The following is a 24,179-nucleotide window of genomic DNA, read 5'->3' as shown; positions in this document are numbered from 1 at the left end:
CTCTCTCCGAGCCTTAACGAGTTCGAGTCTTAACGAGGCCTCTGGGCCTTGAACGAGGTCTGTCCGATATCAGCTTGACTGCCTGTGTCACCGGTTCACTACCGCCTCGCCGCATCTCGCACGATGCGATCCCAGACCGTATGCAAGCTCAGGGGTGTCCTGTCTTCTCCTTAGGCGACACCACTTCCACTGGTAATGCAAGACCAGTATCGGGCCCGAGTGCGAGTCAGGTAAGGAGAAGTCGGATGGTTTTCATATGCCGTTATCCCCTGATTTTGGTGTGGTTGTGCGGTCGCTTCCCGCACCGGGCCGGACCGCACAACCACGGCGGATTCAATTCGGTCTCCCCAACGGGGATATACACCGGACACCACGAGAAGGTAAGAATCCATCGTCCCAGCAGCCTGGCAAGGACTGCTGCCCAGTGCGAGCTCACTGGGGGCCATTTTCTACAGTATGGATGGATGGATGATTTCATTTACGCTGACCCCTCGTCGAACGATATGCAGCCTACCACTACTATATATATCTTCCTATGTACATAGACCGTGTACCACTTCCTAAGCGAACTATGAGCCTCGCCGAGGCCTGCCGTGGCCTCTGTGCCGTCATTATATTTATGCTGCCCTCATGGCGCGCGGCTTTGAAACCGTTGCGATGCTTCAGCAAAATCCAAGACGGCCTCCACCGTTTTGGACCGCGAAGCACTATCAATCTTACCTCTTCCTTCCTCACCAGGTCCTCCTAACAGAGTCGAGATGCTGTTAAACGCGTCACCAACCTTTTCTCGAAGCTTTCTCCTTAATCCTCCCAGTCCTGGACAATCCAACAACACGTGGTGGACACTCTCCCGTTCGCCACAGACGCACCGGTCATCATCTCGGAATCGGAACGCCTTGGCGTATGTTGACAACCAGCTGTGTCCAGTTCGCAGCTGTGTCAGCAGGTACGCTCGGTTTCTAGGAAGAGATCCGTAGAGCCGTCTGGTGTACTTGGCCGGCAGTGTGTTGTCGATCTGGCGGAGATGGACGCCGGTGCCTGACTCGCTCCATTCCTTCTTCCATTGGGTGTGGATCCCTTGCCTAATGCGTGCTCTCTCGCGTGACAGCAAAGAGCAGAATGGGTGCGTTTTTCCCGGTATAGCCGCCTCTTTGGCTAGCTGATCTGCAGTGTCGTTCCCAGGTATTTCGCAATGTCCGGGGATCCACTGTAGTCGAATCGATGTGCCGTGAGTCTTGGTGTTCCTGGCTGCTTGTAGAATGGCGTGGATGATCTGTTGTCCCGACTTGTTCCCGGGGTTCTGAACTGCTTGCAGGGCCGACTTGCTGTCACTGAGAATAGTGGCAATTCGCACCCGCGTATGGGAGGTCCTCCAGTGACGGAGAGCAATCTTGTTGATGATGTTGATGGCGTACAGGATCCCAATGAGCTCGGCGGCGTGAACCGACCATCGCTCCATAGGTCCAACCTGAACTTGCATGCTGTCGGTTGTTTCCAGCGATTCATCGAGCACGGTAGCTGCGGCACCTAGGTGACCTTCTCGTCCCGAGGCGTCCGAGTACACCACGATGTCCGCGGTTGACCGTGCAGCCTCGGCTCTTTCTAGCGCGGTCTCTCTGTCCGATTCAATCTCGATTTCTGAGAAGGCTTCTTTTCGCCACGGTGGTAGCGGGGTTGGGTCAATCATTTCGATTTCCTGCAGTCTCTCCAGGTTCATGGTTTTCAAGGCTTCTGATAGCGGGAACCGAGCGAACGATCCACGATTGTTGCGTCTTCTCTGCGCCCGGCGTAGGGCGCTCCATATTGGATGTTTTTGGGGTAGGGTATGAAGTCTGGTGATGGTATTTTGTGCACGGTAGCGCAGACGGAGATGAGTTGGCAGTACATGTGCTTCTACGTCGAGTGTGGTTGTTGCCACTGTTCGAAAGGCTGATAGGACCCGGATGAGAGCCGCTCGTTGCACGGTGCGGAGGTGACGTAGATGGGTCTTATCTCGAAGTGGATCATGCCAGACGGTTGAGGCGTAGTCGACAACCGGTGTGACGCACGCTTCGTAGAGCTGTCGCATCTGCTCTGGGCGGAGCTGTCGCAATCCGCCAAGCGCGATGTTGACCTTAGTGGCTCGTTTAACGGCTTGCTGTACGTGTTCCTTCCACCGAAGCTCATGATCGAAGATTACCCCTAAGAGCTTGGCCGTTGTAGATGGCTTGATGACATTGCCATTCATGATAAGCTGGCCCTGGCTCTGTTCTTTTCTTTTTCGGGTAATGTGAATGAGTTCGGTCTTTTCTGCAGCGAAGCAGGACCCAGTTCTCTGAGCCCAGGCTTCAATCCGGGGTATGTCTTCGGACTGGATTTTGGCCAGATTCTCTGCGGCACTCCAGCCAACTCGCCAGCGGAAGTAGTCATCAATGAAGGCGGATGCCCCACCGTGAAAATCGACCGGCTGGTCGACTAGATCGCAGTTGAAGAATGCAAAGAGGATAGGTGACAGCGGAGAGCCTTGTGCGAGCCCGGCATTTTCTAGCGGTACCACCTCGGTTTGGTAATCGTCGAACCCAATGCTAGCCTGGCGCCCGCTCATGAAGCTCGCGATCCACCTTCGGGCCACCGAGGGGATACCCTTGGACTGGAGGCGAATATCCAGGCTTGTCTTATTAACCCCATTAAAGGCTCCCTTCAGGTCAAAGGCCACCAGTGTGACGACCTTCTGCCTGTACCATGCCCGGTCGATTGCGTTAGCAAGCATCAGGAGGGCTTGCTCGGTTGTTCGTCCCGGGCGCCCTCCGAACTGGGTATCCGGTAGAAGCCCGTAATGCTCCGCGAAGAAGGACAGCCGCCGGGCCATCACTGCTTCCAGCAATTTTCCGAGTGTGTTAAGTAGCGAGATTGGGCGGTACGCTCCCGGTAGCGAGTAGTCTGGTTTCCCGGGCTTCCGCAGGACTACGATTCGCGCGCTTCTCCATCGCTGTGGGTGGTATCCTAGTTCGATCGACGCCGTGAAAATCCGAGTGATGATGTTTCCGAGGTATTTCCAGAGACGTTTCCAGATCAACGTGGGTAGACCGTCCTCGCCTGGCGCTGTTGTGCCTTTGGCAGCCTTGAGCGATCGGTAAACTTCAACCTCGGAGATTGGATGCCATCGGATCTCGGTTGGGGCGTGAGTGGGTGCTTCCTCTTGCGCAGGCGCCATTGAAGGGAAGAACGATCCCATGAACGCCTGAGCTTTCTCCGCGTTGTCAACTAGCTCCCTGTCGCCAACCTTGAGGGCGGGAATGCATCCCCAGGAGTCTCGTGGTTTCATGTACGTCGCTGCCTTCCACAGTTTCCCTTCACCTGCTTCGTCTAGGAACTGCTTCCAATGGGATGCCTTGGCCTTCTCAATGGTTCGAGTCCATGCCCGCCGTGACTGGCGCATGTCCTCGAACATGGCCATGGTGCGGGAGTCGGCTCGTCCGACTTCAGCGCAGCTCTCTTGCCACTTGCGTCGTAGGCGGTTCACATCATTCTGTTGGGCTTTAAGGTCGGCAGTGAACCACCGCTTGGAGTACGGGGACGGTCTCAGATCGGGCGTGTGCTTGTCGACTGCCCTTGCGGTCGTTCTTGTAAGTCTATCTACGACCGTGTCTAGCGCCTTGGTTGAGTCTAGCTCTCCGGGTCGCTCGAAGAGATCCTGGATTTCCTTTCCAATCTTCTCCCAGTCCGCTCGGTCGTACGCTTTTCTCGGTTTAGTGGTGAGGTTGCGCCGCGCTTGGAGGTACCATTCTGAATAAGTGCCTCGGTGGTCCGAGCCATAGTTGTCGTGGTAGAGATGGCATTTGATGAGTAGATCTGGTCTGTTTGTCACTGTCTGGTCGATCGTAGAATTTCTTCCCGGGTGGCTCAACGACCAGAAGGTCGCAGTTCCCCGAGGGAGACAGCTCTGGAGGCCATGATCATGAAAGAAATTGGTCAGTTCGCCGGCGTCCTCGATGAATCGAGGTTGAATGTGGTTGCTCCCCCACGCTGGGTGGTGGCGATTGAAGTCCCCGGCCAAAATAAGGCTAAAGGTTCTGCCATCGTCTCGTATGACGTCTTGAATCGTGTCGTGGATTGCCGATAAGGTAGCCTCCGCCGATGCCCCATCAGGCGTGTGCATCGGTACGGGCGGAATGTAGACTGAGAAGATCAGGATCTGGGAGTCGGCCGTCCAGATCTTGACCGCCGTCAGATCCGGGTGATTGCACCTCACTTGTCGGTGAGAGGAGGTTGAGAGTTTGCGATTGACATAGATAAGGCTACGGAATCGAACCGAATCGCTCTCTACTGTAGGTTGGTATAGTCGCCACGCGCTGTGGTTCACGTGTGTTCGGTAGGCAGTAATCGACGGTTCCTGGATTAGGAGCACGTCCAGTTTCTGGCTTTGATGGTCGTTGATGAGAGCTTCCATGCCCGCCTTCGACTTCATGGTGTTTAGTTGTAGAATTCGGAGGTTGTTCTCTAACATTGCGATGGGGGTGCCGTGGCTGGCGTCGGGCACAGCAAGTCTCCAGTCGGATGTTCCCCGCTGCATTCCAGGCAGCGCGCTCTGATTCCCGGAGGACATCTTTCTCGCTCATGTTGGCCGCCACAGTGGCCGCATCGAGGCGTCTCTTTGCACGACCACGCTAGATGGCCGAATCCTTGGCATCGGAAGCACCGTTTCTTTTTGATCTCACACTTTTCCACTCTTCCAATGTACCGTTGATCGATCAACAGGCCATTGTTCAGCATCCACTCCGCTGCCTCTAATGAATCAAACCAGATTCCCATCGAGGCGAACGTTCCCAACTCTTTGTCTCTTTTCTTCAGCCAGGCAATGTCCTCAATTCGAAAGCCGTGGTCTGTGAGGTCGTTCTCGTTTGCGATCTTTTCAATGGCTTCGGTTTTCCTGTTTTCGAGGTCCAACCCAAAGGTCGGAATATGGTGGACAGCTACTCCGAAACGTGGTTTCACCAGTCTAGTGTCGTTGCCCAGCTCGGTCAGCCACTCAGTGTTGTTGCGGGCCATTTCGGCCGACGTCTGGTTTTTGAATCGGATCACATATCCGGTCTTGGTAGTACCAATCCCTGCAACCTGTGCGTCCTGGGTAGATGGCGTCTTCAACAGTGCCGTCCTGATGTGGGTATTCGCAGCCGGGGTGGGGAGGTAGCGACCGAACGCGTCTCCGTTATTCTCTGCGCCCAGCGCTTCAGTGACAGATCGCTGAGTGCTGATTCGGACGCAATTCTTGTCTTTGTCAGTTTGTCGCCGGGCCTCCCGGGGTTGCGAGTTGTCTGTGGCGGCTGCAACGGCCGCCCATGATCGTGTCGGGGATGGTGTGTTCAGCCCGTCTACCTGCGACCGTAGCGCTAGGATCTCCTCCTGTAGCTTCTCATTCTGAGTTTGAAGCTCGTTCTGGTTATCTTTCACTTCTCTCAGTTCGCTCCGGGTGGCGTGAATGAGCGTGGTTTGTTCTTCAATGGTGTGCTGCAGGCGTACAATGATCTGCCAAATCTCTCTGGTTGTCACTCGTCCAGTGCCGGTTCCGGTATTGGTGAGCTCCACGGGTTCCGGGGCCGCGTGGGTCTGCTCGCTTTCCACTCGTGTATGTCTCCTGGTGCGGACCGTGGTCGTTGGTGCACGGTTTTCCGGTGCGTCGATCCCTGTGCCTCTTCGCGTGGTTGTGGTGGCAAGGGGCGCGGGAGCCCCCGTGGGTGGGTCCGCCATCCGTCTGGTGTTAGTTCCCGCTCGGCACACAACACAATAATGTTATATCGCAGTGCTCAAGAAACAGTCCTTCCTATCTCAGCGCTTCGTTTCTCGGCCCGTCGATCTGTTTCTACCTGGCATGTACAGTAGTATTCGAAATCAGCTATACCTCTGCACTCTTGTGACTTGATTCCCCTGTACTGCACAGTAGAATTTGAAAAAAAAAAACAGACCACTACAGTCGATAGCCGCCGTAGTACAGTACGTCCCGAAACTGGTACTGCACAGTAGGGGTACTGCACCTCCGACTACAGTAATTTTCGAAATCAGCTATACCAACTCACTCTTAGGATTTGGTTCCGGGAAAATATATCCGATACCGGCTAAGCCATTCTAGGTCACCGTCTTTTTGTTACGGCAAAACTGTATTGGTACTAGCCATACACCGATCATGAGTCATTGCCCAAGACAAATGGGCGATCGCCAAATGACCCCGGAGTTCGTCATCACTAATTTACAGTCAGAGACTTCGTTCATCTTTTCATTCTCATTCAGAAGGGCCACGGCAACGCTCATCTGGATATGCGCCCAGAGAAAAATCTAAAACAGTATTTTATTTGGCATGGACATTCACATCGAATCTCCTAAAGATCGGGCCCAAGACCCTCTCATAACTGCAGCGCTGTCGGAAGACAATGAGCCAGTGACCCTGCACATCCTTCGCTACGACAACCACATTTACGACGTCTTTTCAGGGGATCACTCTTTGAAATTGCTTGCTCATCTCCAAAGTCTCCCAAAGCCAAAGTTGATTGTTTATGATAGTGGGACTAATGCGATCAATCAAGCATTGGCCCATTGCGAATTCACCGAAACTGGTCTCAATGATATTGGCTATGCGAAAAGCCTGGGTGGCAAACAAAATACTTTGTGGTGGTCTGATATGGACCAAAACACACCAATTTCTAGTCAATACCGATTTACAGCGTTTGTGTATTTCCCCTCACAGGCAAGCGGTACTTTGTCAAATGCCAGCGGACCCCGACACTTCATTTGGAAACGTACATCTAGGCTGATCCTAGTGGATGAAGAGACAGATACAGTGGCTGCTATAGCCCACGATATTACGACCGTCTCAACTAATTGCGGGACACTACATATTCTAGTGCCCTTCGGTGATAATTTTAGCCTCACGGTTTTGACCACTTTTCTTACAATTTGCGAAAAAGCTACCGAAAATACTAAGCGTTGAATGATTATTCAAATTATTACATCCACTGCATAAGTCGTGTTTTTGTGCGGGCACTCCTGATGAATCCCACAAATTATGGATGACGTGTTTGACCAAAGAGGGTGTTGCGATTGGATGGAATGTTCGACAAATTGATCAGATATGACATGAATATTCCTTATACGAACCTCATTCCCAGTCATGTGGCAGCGTAATTATTGGTTGCTACAACCTTAAGTAGCAAGCTCTGCAGCATGTTAGAATCATGGTCTGAGACTCATACATAGATATCCCATCAAGGTAGAGAGTCGTTCTTGAGGCACAAGTAATAAGCGGCCACTACTGTGTCATCGGTGGTGTCATAATCTATTTCCGACCCGTCTTGATTTCGTACACGTTTGCAGTTGCAAATGTCAAAAGGAAAAGGCTGAGGTAGCGAGTGTAGAGCAGTTGTTTAAAACACAGACAGAACAAGTTTCGCCTTCGTATTGTAAAATACAATGCTCCTTCAGAAAGCGGTCTGGAGGCCAAAGACTGCAACATCATCCAATCAGGACTTGCACATTTTCGGATTTATTTCCGAGGATCAAGTTTCAAGAGTGTGGAGGTATAACTGATTACGAATACTACTGTACAACTGGGGTACACGAAGTCGGATTTCTCAGCCTGTACGAGGCGTGGGCTACGAACCTGGAGTCTTTGTTACTCCAGAGCCAATGAGAGACGCAATGACGACCAGAGGAAACGAGTCCGCGATGTTGCGGCCTGCCTCCACCGCAATTCTAGCGACCTCGGGGCCCCTTTGGCACACAGGAACGATTTAAAAACCATCCGACGATAACGGTTACAGCCTCTCATGCCGTCACCCTAAGGGGAGTTCACAGAGCCTCTCAGAGGCGCGGATCGAAGTCGAGCAGGACACCTGTGGGGTAGAATTGGATTTGTGGGATTAGGGCTAAGGTGTATCGCCATCGGCTGCTGGCTCCCTACCTCGAATCGGAGGATACTTTGGTTAGTGGATGGAAAGATTATACGCTGCAGGCCTGGGTGTATAAAGAGACCATCTGCAAGACATGGTCGGCCTAGAGAACGAGAGGATACTAGGTATCAGGAAGCAAGAAATCACGCCAACTTGTGGACTGAGGTATACTATGGCAACGATGGCTAGGAAGAAGGTTGGCGCGTCGCCATCGGCTGCCGACTAGAGATCCTTACAACACTGTCAGTATAGCCCGAGAGGACGGATGCGCATGTCGGTTCACAAGAAGCAGGAAGGTTGTTATGCCGTGACCCTAAGGGGACTTAGCAGAGCTGCAACTTGGCCTGGAGGGTGGGCTTAAGGAGCAAACGGGTATATGAGTGTGGGGGAAGGTTTTCGGTCCTGCTGGAACCCCAAAGGCTAAGATCTTGAAGGCAAGAGGATCTACGGACATCTAGGAATAAGAGTACTAGTGAGCTGGATAAGGAGCTAGGAAAGCATGGGGGGGAATTTGCCCATCTCTCCGTTGTATTGGCTTAAAAGAACAGACTAGATCTTAGTATACCAATGCAATATTATATCTGCCAGGACTGGGAGGATTAAGGAGAAAGCTTCGAGAAAAGGTTGGTGACGCGTTTAACAGCATCTCGACTCTGTTAGGAGGACCTGGTGAGGAAGGAAGAGGTAAGATTGATAGTGCTTCGCGGTCCAAAACGGTGGAGGCCGTCTTGGATTTTGCTGAAGCATCGCAACGGTTTCAAAGCCGCGCGCCATGAGGGCAGCATAAATATAATGACGGCACAGAGGCCACGGCAGGCCTCGGCGAGGCTCAAAGTTCGCTTAGGAAGTGGTACACGGTCTATGTACATAGGAAGATATATATAGTAGTGGTAGGCTGCATATCGTTCGACGAGAGGTCAGCGTAAATGAATTACACACACACACACATACTGTACAACTGGTTGAAAAGAATAATAAATTGATACTTCATTCATTTTCTTTTTTAAACGCTGAAGTAGGAGTGTGTTCTTGGATATGATTGGTCAGAAAACATTCTCCACCACCTGTCACGCGCATTCACCCAAGACTCAGACACCCCAGATGACAAATAAACGTGACTTTCACGTGACTTGCAGGATAAAACACCGTGACAGATGAGAGCGAGGCTTGGCGCGAAATCTGGCGCAACGCAGCGTCAACTCAGCCTTCAAGTTAGCCTCGCGCAGACCAGCGGTTTGTAAACCCCTTTCACTCCGTTCCTTCGGTTTAGGTCATTTCACCCTTCCTACTCAGGGGATTTTTTCTGAGTAGACTCCCCAAGCCATTTTTGTACTGGCTGGTTTAGTCAGGCCACGGCTAATCATTGGCTGAGGACCACGGGGAATCTAGATAAGCTTTGTGGTCCGTTCATCGCATATACAGATTTCACCCGACGAGTTTGTCCGAGGCCCTGGAGAGGTGCCAATAAGCCCGTAACAGAGAGCCCGTAAGAGAGATAATATGTCTCAGGCAAAGAAGCGTGGTGTCTGAGTGCTGGAAGTGACTCGTCAAAGGTAGTATTTTGTATGAATATTGTATAGTAGTAGTAGATTTCATTTACCCCGACCCTTCGCGGAGTTGTACTACATACTACTTAGTTACTGCGAAGCAGGCCTGAGAGCCAATTAATTTAGGTACCGAGAAAGTCTATTAGATAGTAAGTCGGGTATTGTCGAATCCAATAGATGGTACATTAAGTATTCATTATATTTGAAGATCACGTGGAAATTTTGGTGCGGAAGAATAATGGCAGGAGATAGCGATGAGGGATAACGAACACTGTGTTGCCTATTTTGGTCTAGTGGCATTCTCAGCAAGACTAAGAGATACGCTAACCACATTTGACATCACAGTTCTCCAGCTCGGACTCTGTCTGCGTTGATGCTTACCATGAACAGATTCCACGAATTCTATAACCGATATCAAGTAGGAGTTTACACTAATTTATAAGAAATTGTGAGATGGCGTTTCTAGGACCCATCCGTACTATTAAAAAATGTCAAGGGAAGCAAGCAGACAATCACGTGGATAATACGTTCGTCGTACACAACTAGTGAACCACTGGAGAGGAGGATACAATAGTTCAACTTCTCCGGTCTAGCCCGGGGACTCGGAATGGAGCGGAGACCATTCCAGCAGGTTGAAATAATTTCTTGTCGGAGACCTGGGGGGTACGAAGGTATTAGGAAATGCACGGACCTACGCTTTCGGTGGGGAAGGTTAGCCAATCTTTTCGGCCCAGCTATATTTCAACCACAACTTTTGCACACCTCTCTCAAGCATGGTTAATTGAAAGCTCGGTCACAGTTTCACCGCCCGCCGCTTTCCTCACGTTGACCGTTGAACGGTCGCATAAATGGTCAACGATCAATTTCGTTTCCCTATAATTTTATGATCTAATTGCGGTCAGATCGGTCAATTTTCGTTCCACAATGAATCGGTAATGCATTTGTCCAAAATCCTACTTCTATATGGATTAAAGGGCCGAAAGGGACGGAATTTCTACAGTACGCAGAATAATGACCATTTGGATGTAGTCTCAACAAGTTTCTTTTCCTATTTTCAAATATTGAACATATTTTTCTGAATTGGGCACCTGGTTAAACACTCACATTCTTTGCGATTTCGTTTAATTTAAATTACAAAATAATTCTTTTCTTTATTTATTTGCCCGACAACGAACCGAGCGACTTAATGTAGATATTATCTATTCTGCCAACGGCGTTTTCTGCGGTTGGTCGTAAATGTAAATGGTCTTTTGTTTAGGGGATGTAGCTACTGTTCGTACTCCTGTTTACCTTAAACATGTGGATTGCAATCACAGTGGGCCTCATGTTGTAATCATAAATTGTCGCGATCAATGAATGAAAAATGTGTTTCTTCTTTATTTGACTGCCCGTCGAACAATATTTTCCACAACCTGAGAATCACATATCTCTAATGCCAGACCGAAACAGCTTTGAATTATCCGCAGTACACCCCCTCAAATGGAAAATCATCAATGCCGTCAAATAACTGCCTCATCTCACTAGCATCTCCCATCATCATCCAGAGATCCCAAAGACACCGTGTCCAACATCTCATCCACCCCGGAAAGGTGTCATACTGATCTGTTTCCGGGAATGCTTCAAGAACCTTTACACATCGTAGCTCATCATCGGAATGGTATGGGCTCTCATTTTCAAGGGCCTCTGCTGATGTACCTTTCAGCGTTTGCAGAGATTCTTCATCAATAATCATGCACATTCGCCATTTGGTCCAGCGGTCACGCATGCCTTGAGATTCCACCCACGCTTCAAAATGAGCGCGAATTGCCTCGAGAGACGCCCCATTGAATTCCGCGGGATCTTGCACAATAGTCGACCGGTATTTGGCGCAAATTTCGTTGGGTTTATTTGTAGGATCTTCTTTGTGGTCTCGGAGGAATGATCTCTTAATACAGGCTTCAATGTACCTGAAAGCGACTGGGAATAGAGTTTCCGATTCAGCAGAGTAGGTAGTGCGATAGATGACATATCCCCAGTCTGGGTAAGTGCCAAGGCTATTTTGGAGCTCGTCCATGTTGAACTGATGTTCGCGTGAAATTTGAGGGGAGTGGAGAAGAGAGGAGGGAAAGTCTGAGTCTCCAAACACGTGCTGCCAAGCCAACATTTGAAACCCCAACCGAGTTTACCAAGACAATCTTTGAGCTTGCCCTAGTGTACGGAGTGCGGAGTGCGCAGTACCTCGCCAATTGTTTGGGGCTTTCTGTTGATTAGCTTTGAGGTTTCTTAATGTTGTAGCGAAGTCTTCCCTTTTCTAAGGTTGAGAAACAAAAGCCAACCAGCATGCTGATATCTTCGGAAGCTTCTATTTGTTGGTTCAACTCTTTCGGTGTTTTTGGATCTTGTTTATCCAAGAATTTACCTAGGTAATCTATTCTGTCCATTAAAGGGACCGTTAGACTCTGACTGGAGATGCTGAGATCTACTAGTGACCTTGGGGGCCTAGGGGGCACCAGAGTCGTTTGCGGGCGAATCGACTTGGCAAGGTCATAGTTATGAAAAGGAAGTGTTCGATCTGATGAGCGATAATGAGGAGGAGGAGGAAAAGGACTACCCTGATACAACATTTGAGCGGAATCAGCTAACCGACGAGAGTGTCCTTGGCAAGAGACCAAGAATCGAACCAACAGCAACAGCCATACCTAGTACCCTGCTTATTGAACAAGACAGGATACCTCTTTCAGAGAAAAGCTGTGCCCACAGGCGTATATCTGGGCGGGTTCCGAAGCGTATACGAAGAGAGGAAGATTTATATGAATATCAAAAGTTATAGAAAAGACAGAATTTTAGTTAAATGTTATTATATTGCGTTGAATTCTGCCTAATCTGTTTGACTTCTATTTCTTCTTTCTGTGTAGTGGCGTAAGACGAATACTTAGAACTACGAACCAAAACTGCATAAGATACGCAGGTCACGGAGCTTCCCTAGTTGCAGTGTTTGAAGAACCTGCAGAGTCGGTTCCAAGAGCCCCTTTTACCACCAAAAAAATGCCGATTTTCTCCGAACAAGAAGAGATCCTTCTTTGGGATGCCCTCAAAGCCTATAAATTAGGCCAATTTAATAGTATTCAGGCCGCAGCCTCTCATTTTGGCGTGTCAAAGTGAAAGCTCCGGAGCCGGCAGCAGGGCAGGTCAAATGGAAAAGGCCTTACAGCCACCAATAAAGCACTAAGTCAGTCGCAAGAGAGATTCCTGATTCGGTGAATTGAGCTACTCAATTCAGCATATACGCCACCAACTGCTTTAGATATGGAGGGTGCTACAAATGGGTGAAAGATGAGAGGTTGAATTGCATGTCCCATTGCTCAAATAAATTCAGTTCATTTTTCTTCTAACTACATCTTGTATATAACTAGTCATTTGATATTTTCAATCCAGGCCATTCGGATTAATCCTCGCAGTTTTAGCCTGTCTTCGCAAAGTCATAATGATCTCGAGCGTTTGCGCAACGTTATCACCAGTCCGGACTGCCCAAAACCTATACATCTGATCCCCCCAATTTTCAACAAACGTGCGAACATTCTGAGTGGCACTATCTAATAAGTCAGGAACCCATTCATCCCATCTGGCTTGCGACTGCGGGTTTGGATGTCCAGCATTCACCCAGTACGTATCTGCTCGACCGAATTCCACGTGAATTGTGTTAAAAGTGTCGATCATGTCAGGCTGGACTCTGAGATGGTTGAGGTAGGAAATAATAGTGAGGGGCTCGCGGAGATGTATCAATGCGCGATTCGGGTCATCGGCTGAGATTGCTTTCTCCATTTTTTCATCAGCGACGAGTGTTTTTGAAAGCCAGAGCTAGAGAAAAGAAATGATAAGTAACTTGGTCATCTCCAGAAAAACAAAATTTGTAAATGATCAAATACCCTGGATTTTAAGTTGTTCAAACGATTAAGCAAAAGGTTGAAATCAGCTTGGTTGTTCAGGCTACCCAAAGCATGCATAATCCGGGTCATGGGAGTCAAGGATTGGTCGGCACCAGCCATTACTGGTGGGTTGGTAAGAACTGGCGCCATCAGAGCCTGTCTAACGAAGGTCACTGAAATTCGACCGAGTCTCATCACACCACCAGACCTGAGGACCCCATTGGCTGCATCTCTCAGGAAAAAGGCAACGGTGTTCAACTCAACGACATGTTCGACTTGATTAATTAGTAAATTGATTAAACTTTCAGGGTAAACAAGGTCACCAAGAACGTACCCTGATATCTTCCGATATTCGCCATCGAAACTGACATCAAAGCGATTTGAGTATTGAGGCAGTCCTCAGCGTCATCGTAGGTATAACCTTCATCCAAGATGGGATTATTTCCTCGAATGTTGCCACGCACGATATACTGATCGTCTGATTAGCACTAAAAATACGTTGATTGGGACTTGAAGATTAATACCGTCCAAGAAGTGATCGTAGCATGCGCTCCACCGTCTGATAAATCGACATCGAACGTTCTCGAGGCTCTCTTATCTAAAACTCTTTTGCTAAGAGCAGTAGAATCATCATCATCACCGTCAAGGTCCGAACAGGAATCCGGATCGTTTGCATCGCAGCAATCGCTTGTTTCGCATGCGCAGGAGACAATGCTTCTTTCTGCAAACTTGCTGTCGAAGATGCTTGGGGCGCAAAGAACCTTCTCTAGTTTATAACTTATACCTCCTTCAGCCCAGTCCTCAGACGTAGTCAGGTAATTGCGAATAGCCTTGACTGTAAGATGTGGGTATGATGGCAGCACACGTTTTTTCCAGATCTCTTCGTAGGCTGCATTAACTGTAAACTGCACAGCAAGGGCGTATGCAACAGTATAGATAGCATCTAGCTGTTTGGTTGTTGAGCGGCGTTGAAGTGTTGTTGGAGTTCGAGTACCAGACAGATCGGACAAAGAGGTATTTCCCGCAGAATATTCAAAGCCCGCGAGATCCCTCTTCAAGTTGTAATCGTCCGCTCCACAACTCGGATCATCCATGAACCCTTTAATCAAGTCATCAAGACTCTGTTCCCGCGTGGTGTATGATCTCTTGCTGACTGTTGAATATTTTGGCAAGCAGCATTTGGCTCGGCCACCGTCGCCTTTGCAACCACCACCGTGTTGATCAATAGCGACACGCACGTATTCATCCGGACAGCCGGGGAGACAGTAACCGTCAACATAGCTTTTGTCGAGCATCAGGCCAATGTCATCACGCCATTCGCATTTACTCCATTCAACATCGTCTTCCTCACTACAGCAGTAGCTGCGTTCCTCCCAACTTGTGCCCTCTTGGCCGTTCATTGTGTATTTGAAAGAAGTAACGTCGCAGTATACACCACCACTGCCGGTAGTTGACAGAGCCACCTCGGACTTGCCACTAGGGCATTCCTCGTCGCATTTCCGTGGTTTTCCCGCCCAGTCACACTTGGAGTAAAGTTTCATACTGGGAGTTTCAGTTGTACAACAAGCAGCTTGGTAGTCGTTAAAGTCGTTAGAACAGTATTGTATGTTGGATCCAATCTCAGTGTAGCCAGAAGGACACTCCGAATTGCATTTGCCATTGTTATGGGTATACCATCCACATTTGGGAAGTTCGGCATCAGGAGGGCAGCAGAACGTATGCTGTCCAAAACTACATGCGGTAGAATCCCACATGTGCTCGCCTTCACGGGCACCGTCATCTGTACGGCGAACCCGCGACCATCCACTAGGGCAATCGTCGAAGCAATTCGTCCACTTGCACTGCGGATGGGTCTTTTTGACCTCCATTGACGCTAATTCACCGCTGTTGACAAGGGACTTCACTTCTCGGCCCACGGCATCTCCAAGAGCTCGGGAAAAGTTACCTTGGGGTAAATCATGGGAAACCGCCCACACCATCACACCACCAAGGCATTGGCTTCGGGCAAAGTCGGCTTTCAGCTTAAACGTGTCTGAATTTTCGTAGGTAAGCCACTGGTTGTCGTCAAATTTGAGAATCTTCACGGCAGCCTCCTTATCCAGCGTGGACTGTAGGGACTGCTTATCCATGATGTCCATAATTTCAGAATTCAGTAAGATGCCAACTTCTTGACTGCATTTCCCAGCGTTTCCACCGGAAACAAACAAACAACCAGGCTCCATGCAGCTCGGGTCAGCAGCAGTGAATACTCGAGCGTAGAATGCAAGACCCAGGACGACCTTATCAGACTTGATGTCGTTTCGCCAGAGCAAATCGAGAGCATTGGTAATCTCTGTTAGGTTGGTATGAGAGTCGAGCACAGGGGAAACCCATTCACTGCCCAAGTCCCATTTTCCATGCATATCATAGGTCATGATGTTGAAGAAGTCGACGTGTTTTTGTAGGTTTGCGATATCAAAATGTTGAAGATACCAATAAGAAGCGGGCAGTGTAATGCTGACTCCATCGCGGCCACCAGTAGACTTGAGGGATTTCTTCAAATTGGCCAAGAACTTGGGGAAGTTGTCGAAATCTTTCTTTTGACCGCCACGGTCATCCGCCACGGGATACTCCCAGTCAAGATCAATCCCATCAAAGTCGTATGTGGACATGAAACTCTGGAGGGACTTGAAGAACTTCTTCTGATTGCTTTCCGACGCAGCGAGATCCGAGAACAGAGTTTGGGTGGCTCCAGGATCATTGAAAGTCCAGCCACCAACGGCAATGAAGACTTTGAGATCGGGATCGACCTTCTTGAGATCTGTCAAGCGCGTCATCAGCTTTTTCTCGCTCTCGGTGGCCGCGACGATCTCGAATGTATCTGGATCGATCGATGCGAAAGCATAATTCAAGTGTGTGTAGATGCCCACGGGGATTTGTTCGGGGTAGAACGTATTACAGCGACGTGAAGGACTCCAACCCTCGTAGTACCCTACGACTCGATTGAGAGATCCGTCTTTGTCACAGGAAGGGCGCTTGACTTTTGTCTTGCCACAAAATTCCTCGGTAGTGCCGCAGAAGCCGAACTTCGAGCAGCAGACATTCAATGGACATTTGGAAGATTCCGCATAGTCACCATATTTGCCGGGATCGCATTCTGCCTTGCTGTCGCAGTTTCCCACGCAAACCTTATCGGCACAAACTGAAATTTCATGTCAGAAATATGCTCTAGAAAGGCACGGTAACTAGGTTTTAGAGGATTGAGAAACTCACAGTCTGGTCCCAGACCACAATAGCCATAGCTGTTGCAACATCCACTTGCACAGGGCTTCGAGACACTGCATTCTGGCTCGTAATCACAATTCGCAACGCAGTCGGAACCGCAGTAATCATCACCGATTCCGCAGTATCCGCCTTTGTTGCAGCATCCAGTAGCGCATGTGTTCAAAGCACTGCAATCTTGTGCATTGGCACTGGTAAATATAAAGCAGAAGGAGATCAAAAGGAGCCAAAGGAGGGCTCCTCCAGTTGGGCGTATGGTGATCATTTCTGGCTGAACGAACCCAGCATAACAGGAGAGATGCTGGAGGATATTATCTCTTGGTGGGTATCAAGTCTAGCTGGGAGCTCATTAAGGCAATATGATTCTCCGTTCTGTTTTATCAAAATTATATTAGCCAAGATATGCTGCCCCCGGGTCGCCACCGGACTAAATGAAATGATGTTGCATGAGGATATTTTGGCCCCCCGATTCGCTTCCATCTAGCGTATACTTCTCACCAATGGCCTACCTTGTTTTCCCACTTCGGAAGGATCTAGCCGAAGGTAAATATTGGGACCACTCGCTAACGACCGACATTTTCGTAGGAACATGTTTCATATTTTGGTAGCGATGAAATGAGTAGTCAATAGCGCATTTGCCAAGAAAAGAACGATAGCGGCGAGGAATGCAACTGAGACACCGAATCAACTAGCCAAGGCCCTTGTGAGGTTGACGATGAGATCGTTTGGTCCCGACATGCTTTAGGGCGGAACTAAGAACTGAAAGTGGAGATCGGACCCTACTTTGTGCGCCTTGGCAGGTCTTGGCCGGCTTGGCACGGGCATCTCCGAAGGGTCCGCGATCAAACTAGTAGATTTATGGTCGCATCGCGGAAATTGCTTCTGGCTTTTTTTCGGCCCCCAGAATAAGAGAACCGACGAAAGTGAGCCTAGACTAAAATCGCATATGACCGGATTCTCGCTCACAGAAAGCCCAAAAGTCATATCCCTTCAGCATCGAGTTTCTGAATGTTGCTGGCAAGATGAAGCTCAACAGGAGATCGGCGGTTCATCAGCTGCGATCGGTGGGTCTGATCTTCAGCTTGACAATTGCCTTTGTCTTCGCAGCTTGCGCATCGGCAGATCATAATATTCACCACCGCCATACAAGTCTTCACCACCGGAGTCATGGTAACGCTACCAGCAATGATGCCGCGACTATAGTGAAAGATGCTTTGGCAGCTCTCGCAAAAGTCAACAAAGATCGAACATCGAACCCCAATTTTAATAATTTGGCGTTTGATAAATCACAGGGAGCAAAAAAGAACTCCAAATTGGCTGCCACGCCTCTGGACTATAGTCCTAAAGCAGTTGAGAGTCCTCATCTCATCCACCGTGACGCAACAGCTACCCCGTCCAGCGGAAACAAGGCATATTCAATCCCGACTGAGCTGGCCCGCGCAGCTCGAATTGTCGCCGAGTCAACTCCAAACAAGCCGACTGGAAATCACAGTCTCGTGGCTTCCCAGATTCGCAATAAGTACGGAAAGGGTCGCAGGGATACCAATGCCCCAAGCCAGGCCTTGGTACATTCGAATGGCCTGAGTGACTTTTTATCGACCGGTACTACCGATGGCATCGTGTTTGGCAATGATACAACCCATGGAGCAATCCAAAAGCGAGCTAGTACTTCGAAGTACTGGATGGCTACGATGGAACAAAATGGAAAAAGTCCATTTGCTCCAGCTGGTTATAAAGTACCCGCCCTCTTCCCCTCTCATTAATTTCCTTAAGTTTGACGCAAAATAGGTATGGAGAGATGTTCGCGAGTATGGAGCCGTCGGAGATGGTGTCACAGACGATACAGAGGCCATCAACAAGGCTATCTCGGACGGTGGACGCTGCGGCCTCGGCTGTGGATCAAGTACTATCTACCCTGCGACAGTCTGGTTTCCTGCCGGAACATACCTGGTTAGCTCGCCAATCATTCAGTACTATAATACTGAGTTTTTGGGTGATGTAAGTTTCTTCGAGCAATGCTGCTGAGCGATTGTTCTGCATGCTTGTGCTGTTTAATCACTGACAGCCACCAGCCCCTCGAAGTTCCTACCATCCTGGCTGCATCCAGCTTCGTTGGCCTGGGCGTCATTACCTCCGATGTCTATGTCAGTGACAATGAAGAGTGGTATATTAATCAAAATAACTTCTTGCGCAGCGTTAGAAACTTCAAAATCGACATCAGACCAACTGACCGCTCGGCATACATCTGTGCTATCCACTGGCAAGTTGCGCAAGGGACGTCGCTGGAAAACATAGAATTTTACATGGTATACAATTCAGATGTTCCGTCGAACACGCAACAAGGAATCTACATGGAGAATGGATCTGGAGGCTTTCTAGCTGACCTTACGTTTGTGGGAGGCAACTTTGGGTAATGACATTCTTGTGCAGTTTGAATATCAATGGGGTCTAATTAATTATGCATAGTGCTTACTTTGGTAACCAACAGTTCACTTCAAGTCAGCTCACCTTCGTGAACTGCAACACCGCTCTTCAGGTTCATTGGGATTGGGCGTGGACCATGCAGGACTACGTTATTGAATCTTGCACGAATGGACTCACAATTGTGGGTGGAGTGAGTCATAGACAAAATAGCTGAATGGCATTTGGCAAGTCATGCTAATCTAGATAGGCCGGAGGACCTTCGAGTACGGGCCAAGGTGTTGGATCTCTCATCTTGACTGATGCCATCATCGCCAATACCCCGAACGGAATCATAACCTCACTTCATGCGGAAAATTCGACTTCTCTGTTGTTGCAAAATGTCGGATTCTTCAACGTCAAGACCGCAATCATTGATACCGTTCAGAATAAAATTCTTCTTGCTGGTGGTGATGAGGTCCGCAAAGCTTCATGGGGTTTCGGAATGGTCAGCGATGCATCTGGAGTTGGATCCTTTGCTGATGGTGAGGATATCCCTGCTATTTTGCGACCGACTCAGCTACTAGGGACACAAGCCTATGTTGACTCTAACCTCTTCACTCGTCGTCGACCTCAATACGAGACTCTCGCAGCCGACCAAATTGTCAATGTTAAGAACCTTGGAGCCAAGGGCGACGGGACTACGGATGACACTGCGATTCTCAATTACGCTTTGTCTTATGCTGCGAATCTTTCGTCTATTGTATACATTCCACACGGTGTTTACATGATTCATGATACATTGCATGTACCTGTTGGATCACGCATTATGGGTCAGGCATGGTCTCAGATCATGGCAACTGGTACTAATTTTGCAGATGCGGAGGATCCCCGAGTTGCCGTTAGGGTCGGTGCTTCCGGTGACGTTGGCATAGTGGAAATTCAAGATCTACTTTTCACAGTCTCTGGCCCTACGGCGGGTGCGATTCTTGTAGAGTGGAATGTTGAGCAATCAGTGAAGGGATCGGCTGCTATGTGGGATTCTCACATCCGCATTGGCGGTGCTGTAGGGTCGAACCTCCAGAACAAACAGTGTCCAAAGAACACGGGAAGTGTCAATAAAGATTGTATTGCTGCATCTCTTTTGCTTCATCTGACTTCATCTTCCACGGCCTACCTGGAGAACATCTGGGTCTGGGTGGCTGACCATGACCTTGACGTCTCTTCCCAAGATCAGATTGATGTTTACGCAGCCCGTGGTATTCTGATCGAGAGTCAACTGGCATGGCTTTATGGTACTGCATCGGAACACAGTACTCTCTACCAGTACCAGCTTTCGGGGGCGCAGAATATTCTCATGGGAATGATTCAGACAGAATCGCCTTATTACCAACCCTCGCCGGAAGCCCCAGTCCCCTTCACACCAGGCATGTTTGTCAATGACCCGAATTTTGATGATTGCAAGAGTGATTCAACCAAGTGTGCGGTATCTTGGGGTGTTCGCATCGTCGAGTCCTCCTCTATTTGGGTGCTTGGCACTGGTATCTACAGCTGGTTTTCGGATTACTCCCAAGACTGCCTCGAAACGAATGACTGTCAGCAACGGGCTTTCGGGGTTGAACAAAGTACCGATGTTTGGGTGTATAATCTTTGCACTAGGGCTATTGTGGAGATGATCACACCTTACAAGGGAACACCCACTTATGCCAAAGACAACATGAATGGTCTTCTCTCGTCTATTCTTGCTTGGCTTGGTGGTGCAAATCAAACCGCGGGCCTGAGAGAATTCGACGGGTTTAGTATCTACAGCACCTCCACACTGGAACCTCTTGATCTTCCAATCGGCTGCCAGTCGGCGATGACGGAACGAATCAAATGCGACCCAGTCTTGAACTCAATGATGTCCGCCAAATATCACGGTTCTCTGAATAACGATACCCTGACTGAGTCGGTTTGTGATGCGACTTGTGGTCAGAACCTCCAGGGATGGTATCAATCGGTGCAACTTAACTGTGCCGGATACAACATCAGTGGAACGCCTGCGGAGATGTTCGGTGGTCGCATTTGGGCTGCTTATAACGAAACATGCAGCAAGGATAAGAGCTCAGGGAAGTATTGCAATGGTACGTTAAACACCTCTAATTATTACTCAACTCATCTAACCGGTGTTGACAGATGTCATTGATGATTTCACCTTGGTCCCTAATACTGCAGCAATGCCTGATAACGAGCTATGCTCTTACTGCTATACCGAACGCCTTCAAATGATGCAACGTACCCCTTACTCTGCGTACGACGACTACTATCAGACGGTCCTGCAAGCAATCAATAAGCGTTGCGGATTGAATGCCCCGACCACAGTCCTGGAAATCCCTCGCAATACCCCAGAAAAGGAAACTGAATTCTGCGGATCGGATAATTTCTACACCACCGTGGACGGCGACACTTGCACATCGATCGCCGAAGACACGAGCATTTCTTCAGCGGCATTGTACATGGGAAATCAAAATCAGATCCTTGACTGCAGTTCCCTCTCTTCGGGACTCAAATTCTGCCTTCCCCTAACCTGTGAGAAGACATATTCCATCCAACCCAGCGACAATTGTTCAGATATCGAGTACGCGTACTCCCTGAAAGATCGTGATGTACGCAAATACAACCCATGGGTCTCATACGACTGCGACAATCTACAGCCAGCAAGCAAGATCTACGGTACAGCCATTTGTCTCTCTCCACAGGGCGGCATGCACAATGGAAGCAGCACTGGTGGTGGCGTTGCTCCCTCTGAATCGAATGGATATGTGTATAGCAAGGTCGAGCCACCTGCAAATGCGACACTGGCGACAGGAACAACAAGGAATTGTGGCAAATGGTACGAGGCCAAGAGTGGAGATAGTTGTGTGGGTATATGTGGTCAGTATAGTATCACACATGCGGTCTTCACGATGGTAAACCCTTCTTTGGACCCGGGAAAATGCTCAGATAGCTTGAAGGCTGGAAATGTTTACTGTGTTGCGCCAACCTACAGCTGGAATGACACTGAGAGTACCAGCACTGTTGCAACTAGTTCTGCTTCTGTCCCACGGGGATGGGTGAACTCAGCTTGAGTCCAAGCGGCCTTTATGGTGCCCCTGTGCTCCTCAGCGTGCCTACTGTGACTGATTGTCTCTTCAAGAGGATTCTCCGGTGGTGGTGAATTACGGAATCCGGTGTAGCGTGCTCCTGTTCTTTACTATTCCCGTGCATGTTTCTATAAAGTCTCATCCCTCGCCGCTGCAAATTTTTGCAGCTTTCCTGCTTCTCTTCCGCCTTTCATCGCCCCTAGTTATACGCGAATTATAAGGCAATCAATCTCAAGAAGGTCCGCTCTCGAACGAGCGAAGTAATAAGTAAGATACCCCGTGGACCGTAGGACTCGTGGACGCAAATTTGGGTTATGTCAGCTTCTGCCTTCGCCCGGCGGAAACCAATATTTCCGTCTTCGATCGAAGTATTCTTGTATTCATCTTTGTCCCACGACGACAACATACGATTGTCATTTGGCGCCTAATCTCACAACGGAATTCACGGCTCGACTCCTCGCGCCAATACATCCTCCAAAATCGCGCAAAGACCAAAAATGTTGACTGATAGACCACCTCGTGTGTGTCTAGATACCGGCAAAGAAATCCTTCTTTGTATCCTTTATAATTTCATTCAAGTCATGATACCGAAGAATTGTAATCTACTTTGTGCTAAGTTTCCCTTCCATAGAATCAGTTCCATCCAACGACATCGCACATACACAATGCATTGTCAATCCTTTGTCTATTCTCAGTTCTTTTATGCCTTATCCTCATTGTACTCAATGTTCCCTCTCTAGAGGTCCATCAAACAACATGCCCAGGTCAAAGATATATAAACGGCTCCACCCACGGAGGAAGCCACCACCAACACTGACCATATTGCTCTTTTTGACTCTTGACACCACGCTTTCTTACAGAAAGGACTAAGCCATCAACAGCGAAAATGGCTTCCCGCGCACTGGCCCTTGGTGACCTTGGTACGTATATCGAATTTGTGAATTTACTGTAACGCAAGCCAAGGCGGTCTGAAAACTAAGAATTGTGGATTCATTGATCTGCCTCAGGATAAATCCGCTAACTTGATGATGATGATGATGATGATGATGTATTCATTTGCCCGATGTAGCTCGCTCTATATATATGCTGCTATGCGGGAGTGCTGTCAGGCCTGCCGACAGCTGGAAGGTGGTCACCAGCCCACTGGGCGACCGTCAGGGAACTCGCCTTGCGAGTTTCTGATCAATCGTCCTCGAATCGAAAGATGTAAACCAAACAAAAGAAATGCACAGATGCAAACATGATAAACACAAAGCCGACTTGTACGTCATTTACCCCTGGTCGCGGGTAGGACCAGGGCCCCGCTTCAACACAGCATTTCCACGCCCTCTTCTCTCCACCTGTCCAGTCTTGTTGGCTGCCGCTTGCGCGCTCGCTTGGATCAAGGGAGTACAGTGGACCTGGCACTGTACTCCTAATGGGCGCCATCCTTCTTCTTCCGTCACACTGTCTAAGGGATCATTATCTCCGCTCCTTGGTCGTCCCCTTCCTCGCCCAGAGCCGTAGGGTCGACTGTCTGAAATTGGCCTAGGAGGCCAGTCTTGACCATGAATTCGGCCACAGCCGTGCGAGCCTCCGGTCGTGTCAGGAGTTCGTCTCGACTAAGAGTAATTCCCTTGTCGGAAAGAGCGCTTCTCATCCAGTCTCGCTCGTCCTGGTGCGAGGGGCATTCCAGCAGGACGTGTGTTACTGTTTGGCTGCCAAGATCGCAGTCACACCGCGCTGTTTCGCGTCGGTTGATACGATTCAGGTAAGCCCCTAGGCCAATTCGCCCAGTTCTAAGCTGCATCAGAATCGAGCCCGTTGCTTTTCGCAGGCCCGACCAGTATTCTAGCGTCTTCTTGGTTGGTGCTTCAATCAAGCGTTTTGTCGGTCGACTGGTCGTTTCCTTGACCCACGTCCTGCCCCACTCCAGCTTCGCTTCTCTGCGGATTCGCCGTTTCGCTGCGGCTGCGAGGCATATACCTCGATCGTGAGGGTTCTGTGGGCCGTCCGGTTTTTGGGCTGCTTCTTTTGCGTGTTGGT

The 24,179-nt window shown here is 49.2% G+C and overlaps 3 protein-coding genes across 3 annotated transcripts; 1 reads left to right on the top strand and 2 right to left on the bottom strand.

Moving 5' to 3' along the window:
• Window positions 1-10,922: 10,922 nt before the first annotated feature.
• On the bottom strand, window positions 10,923-11,519 carry N7508_007338 (uncharacterized protein; the record flags this gene model as incomplete). The annotated part of the gene is made up of 1 exon (XM_058465402.1): window positions 10,923-11,519. The coding sequence occupies one exon, from the start codon at window positions 11,517-11,519 to the stop codon at window positions 10,923-10,925; it is 597 nt and encodes a 198-aa protein (XP_058317804.1).
• A 1,352-nt stretch (window positions 11,520-12,871) lies between these two features.
• N7508_007337 (CAZyme family GH18) lies at window positions 12,872-16,897 on the bottom strand (the record flags this gene model as incomplete). Its single annotated transcript, XM_058465401.1, has 5 exons — window positions 12,872-13,303; window positions 13,372-13,646; window positions 13,706-13,841; window positions 13,896-16,552; window positions 16,624-16,897. The coding sequence occupies 5 exons, from the start codon at window positions 16,895-16,897 to the stop codon at window positions 12,872-12,874; spliced, it is 3,774 nt and encodes a 1,257-aa protein (XP_058317803.1).
• A 757-nt stretch (window positions 16,898-17,654) lies between these two features.
• On the top strand, window positions 17,655-22,139 carry N7508_007336 (glycoside hydrolase family 55 protein; the record flags this gene model as incomplete). The annotated part of the gene is made up of 6 exons (XM_058465400.1): window positions 17,655-18,368; window positions 18,421-18,630; window positions 18,705-19,042; window positions 19,099-19,246; window positions 19,304-21,155; window positions 21,208-22,139. The coding sequence occupies 6 exons, from the start codon at window positions 17,655-17,657 to the stop codon at window positions 22,137-22,139; spliced, it is 4,194 nt and encodes a 1,397-aa protein (XP_058317802.1).
• Window positions 22,140-24,179: the final 2,040 nt, after the last annotated feature.

The sequence above is a fragment of the Penicillium antarcticum genome (genome assembly GCF_028974205.1).
Source record: "Penicillium antarcticum strain IBT 31339 chromosome Unknown utg000007l_segment0_segment0, whole genome shotgun sequence".
In the NCBI taxonomy this organism is placed as follows: domain Eukaryota; kingdom Fungi; phylum Ascomycota; class Eurotiomycetes; order Eurotiales; family Aspergillaceae; genus Penicillium; species Penicillium antarcticum.
Note: the sequence above shows the minus strand (reverse complement) of the source record. Positions and strands in the feature narration are given on the sequence as shown.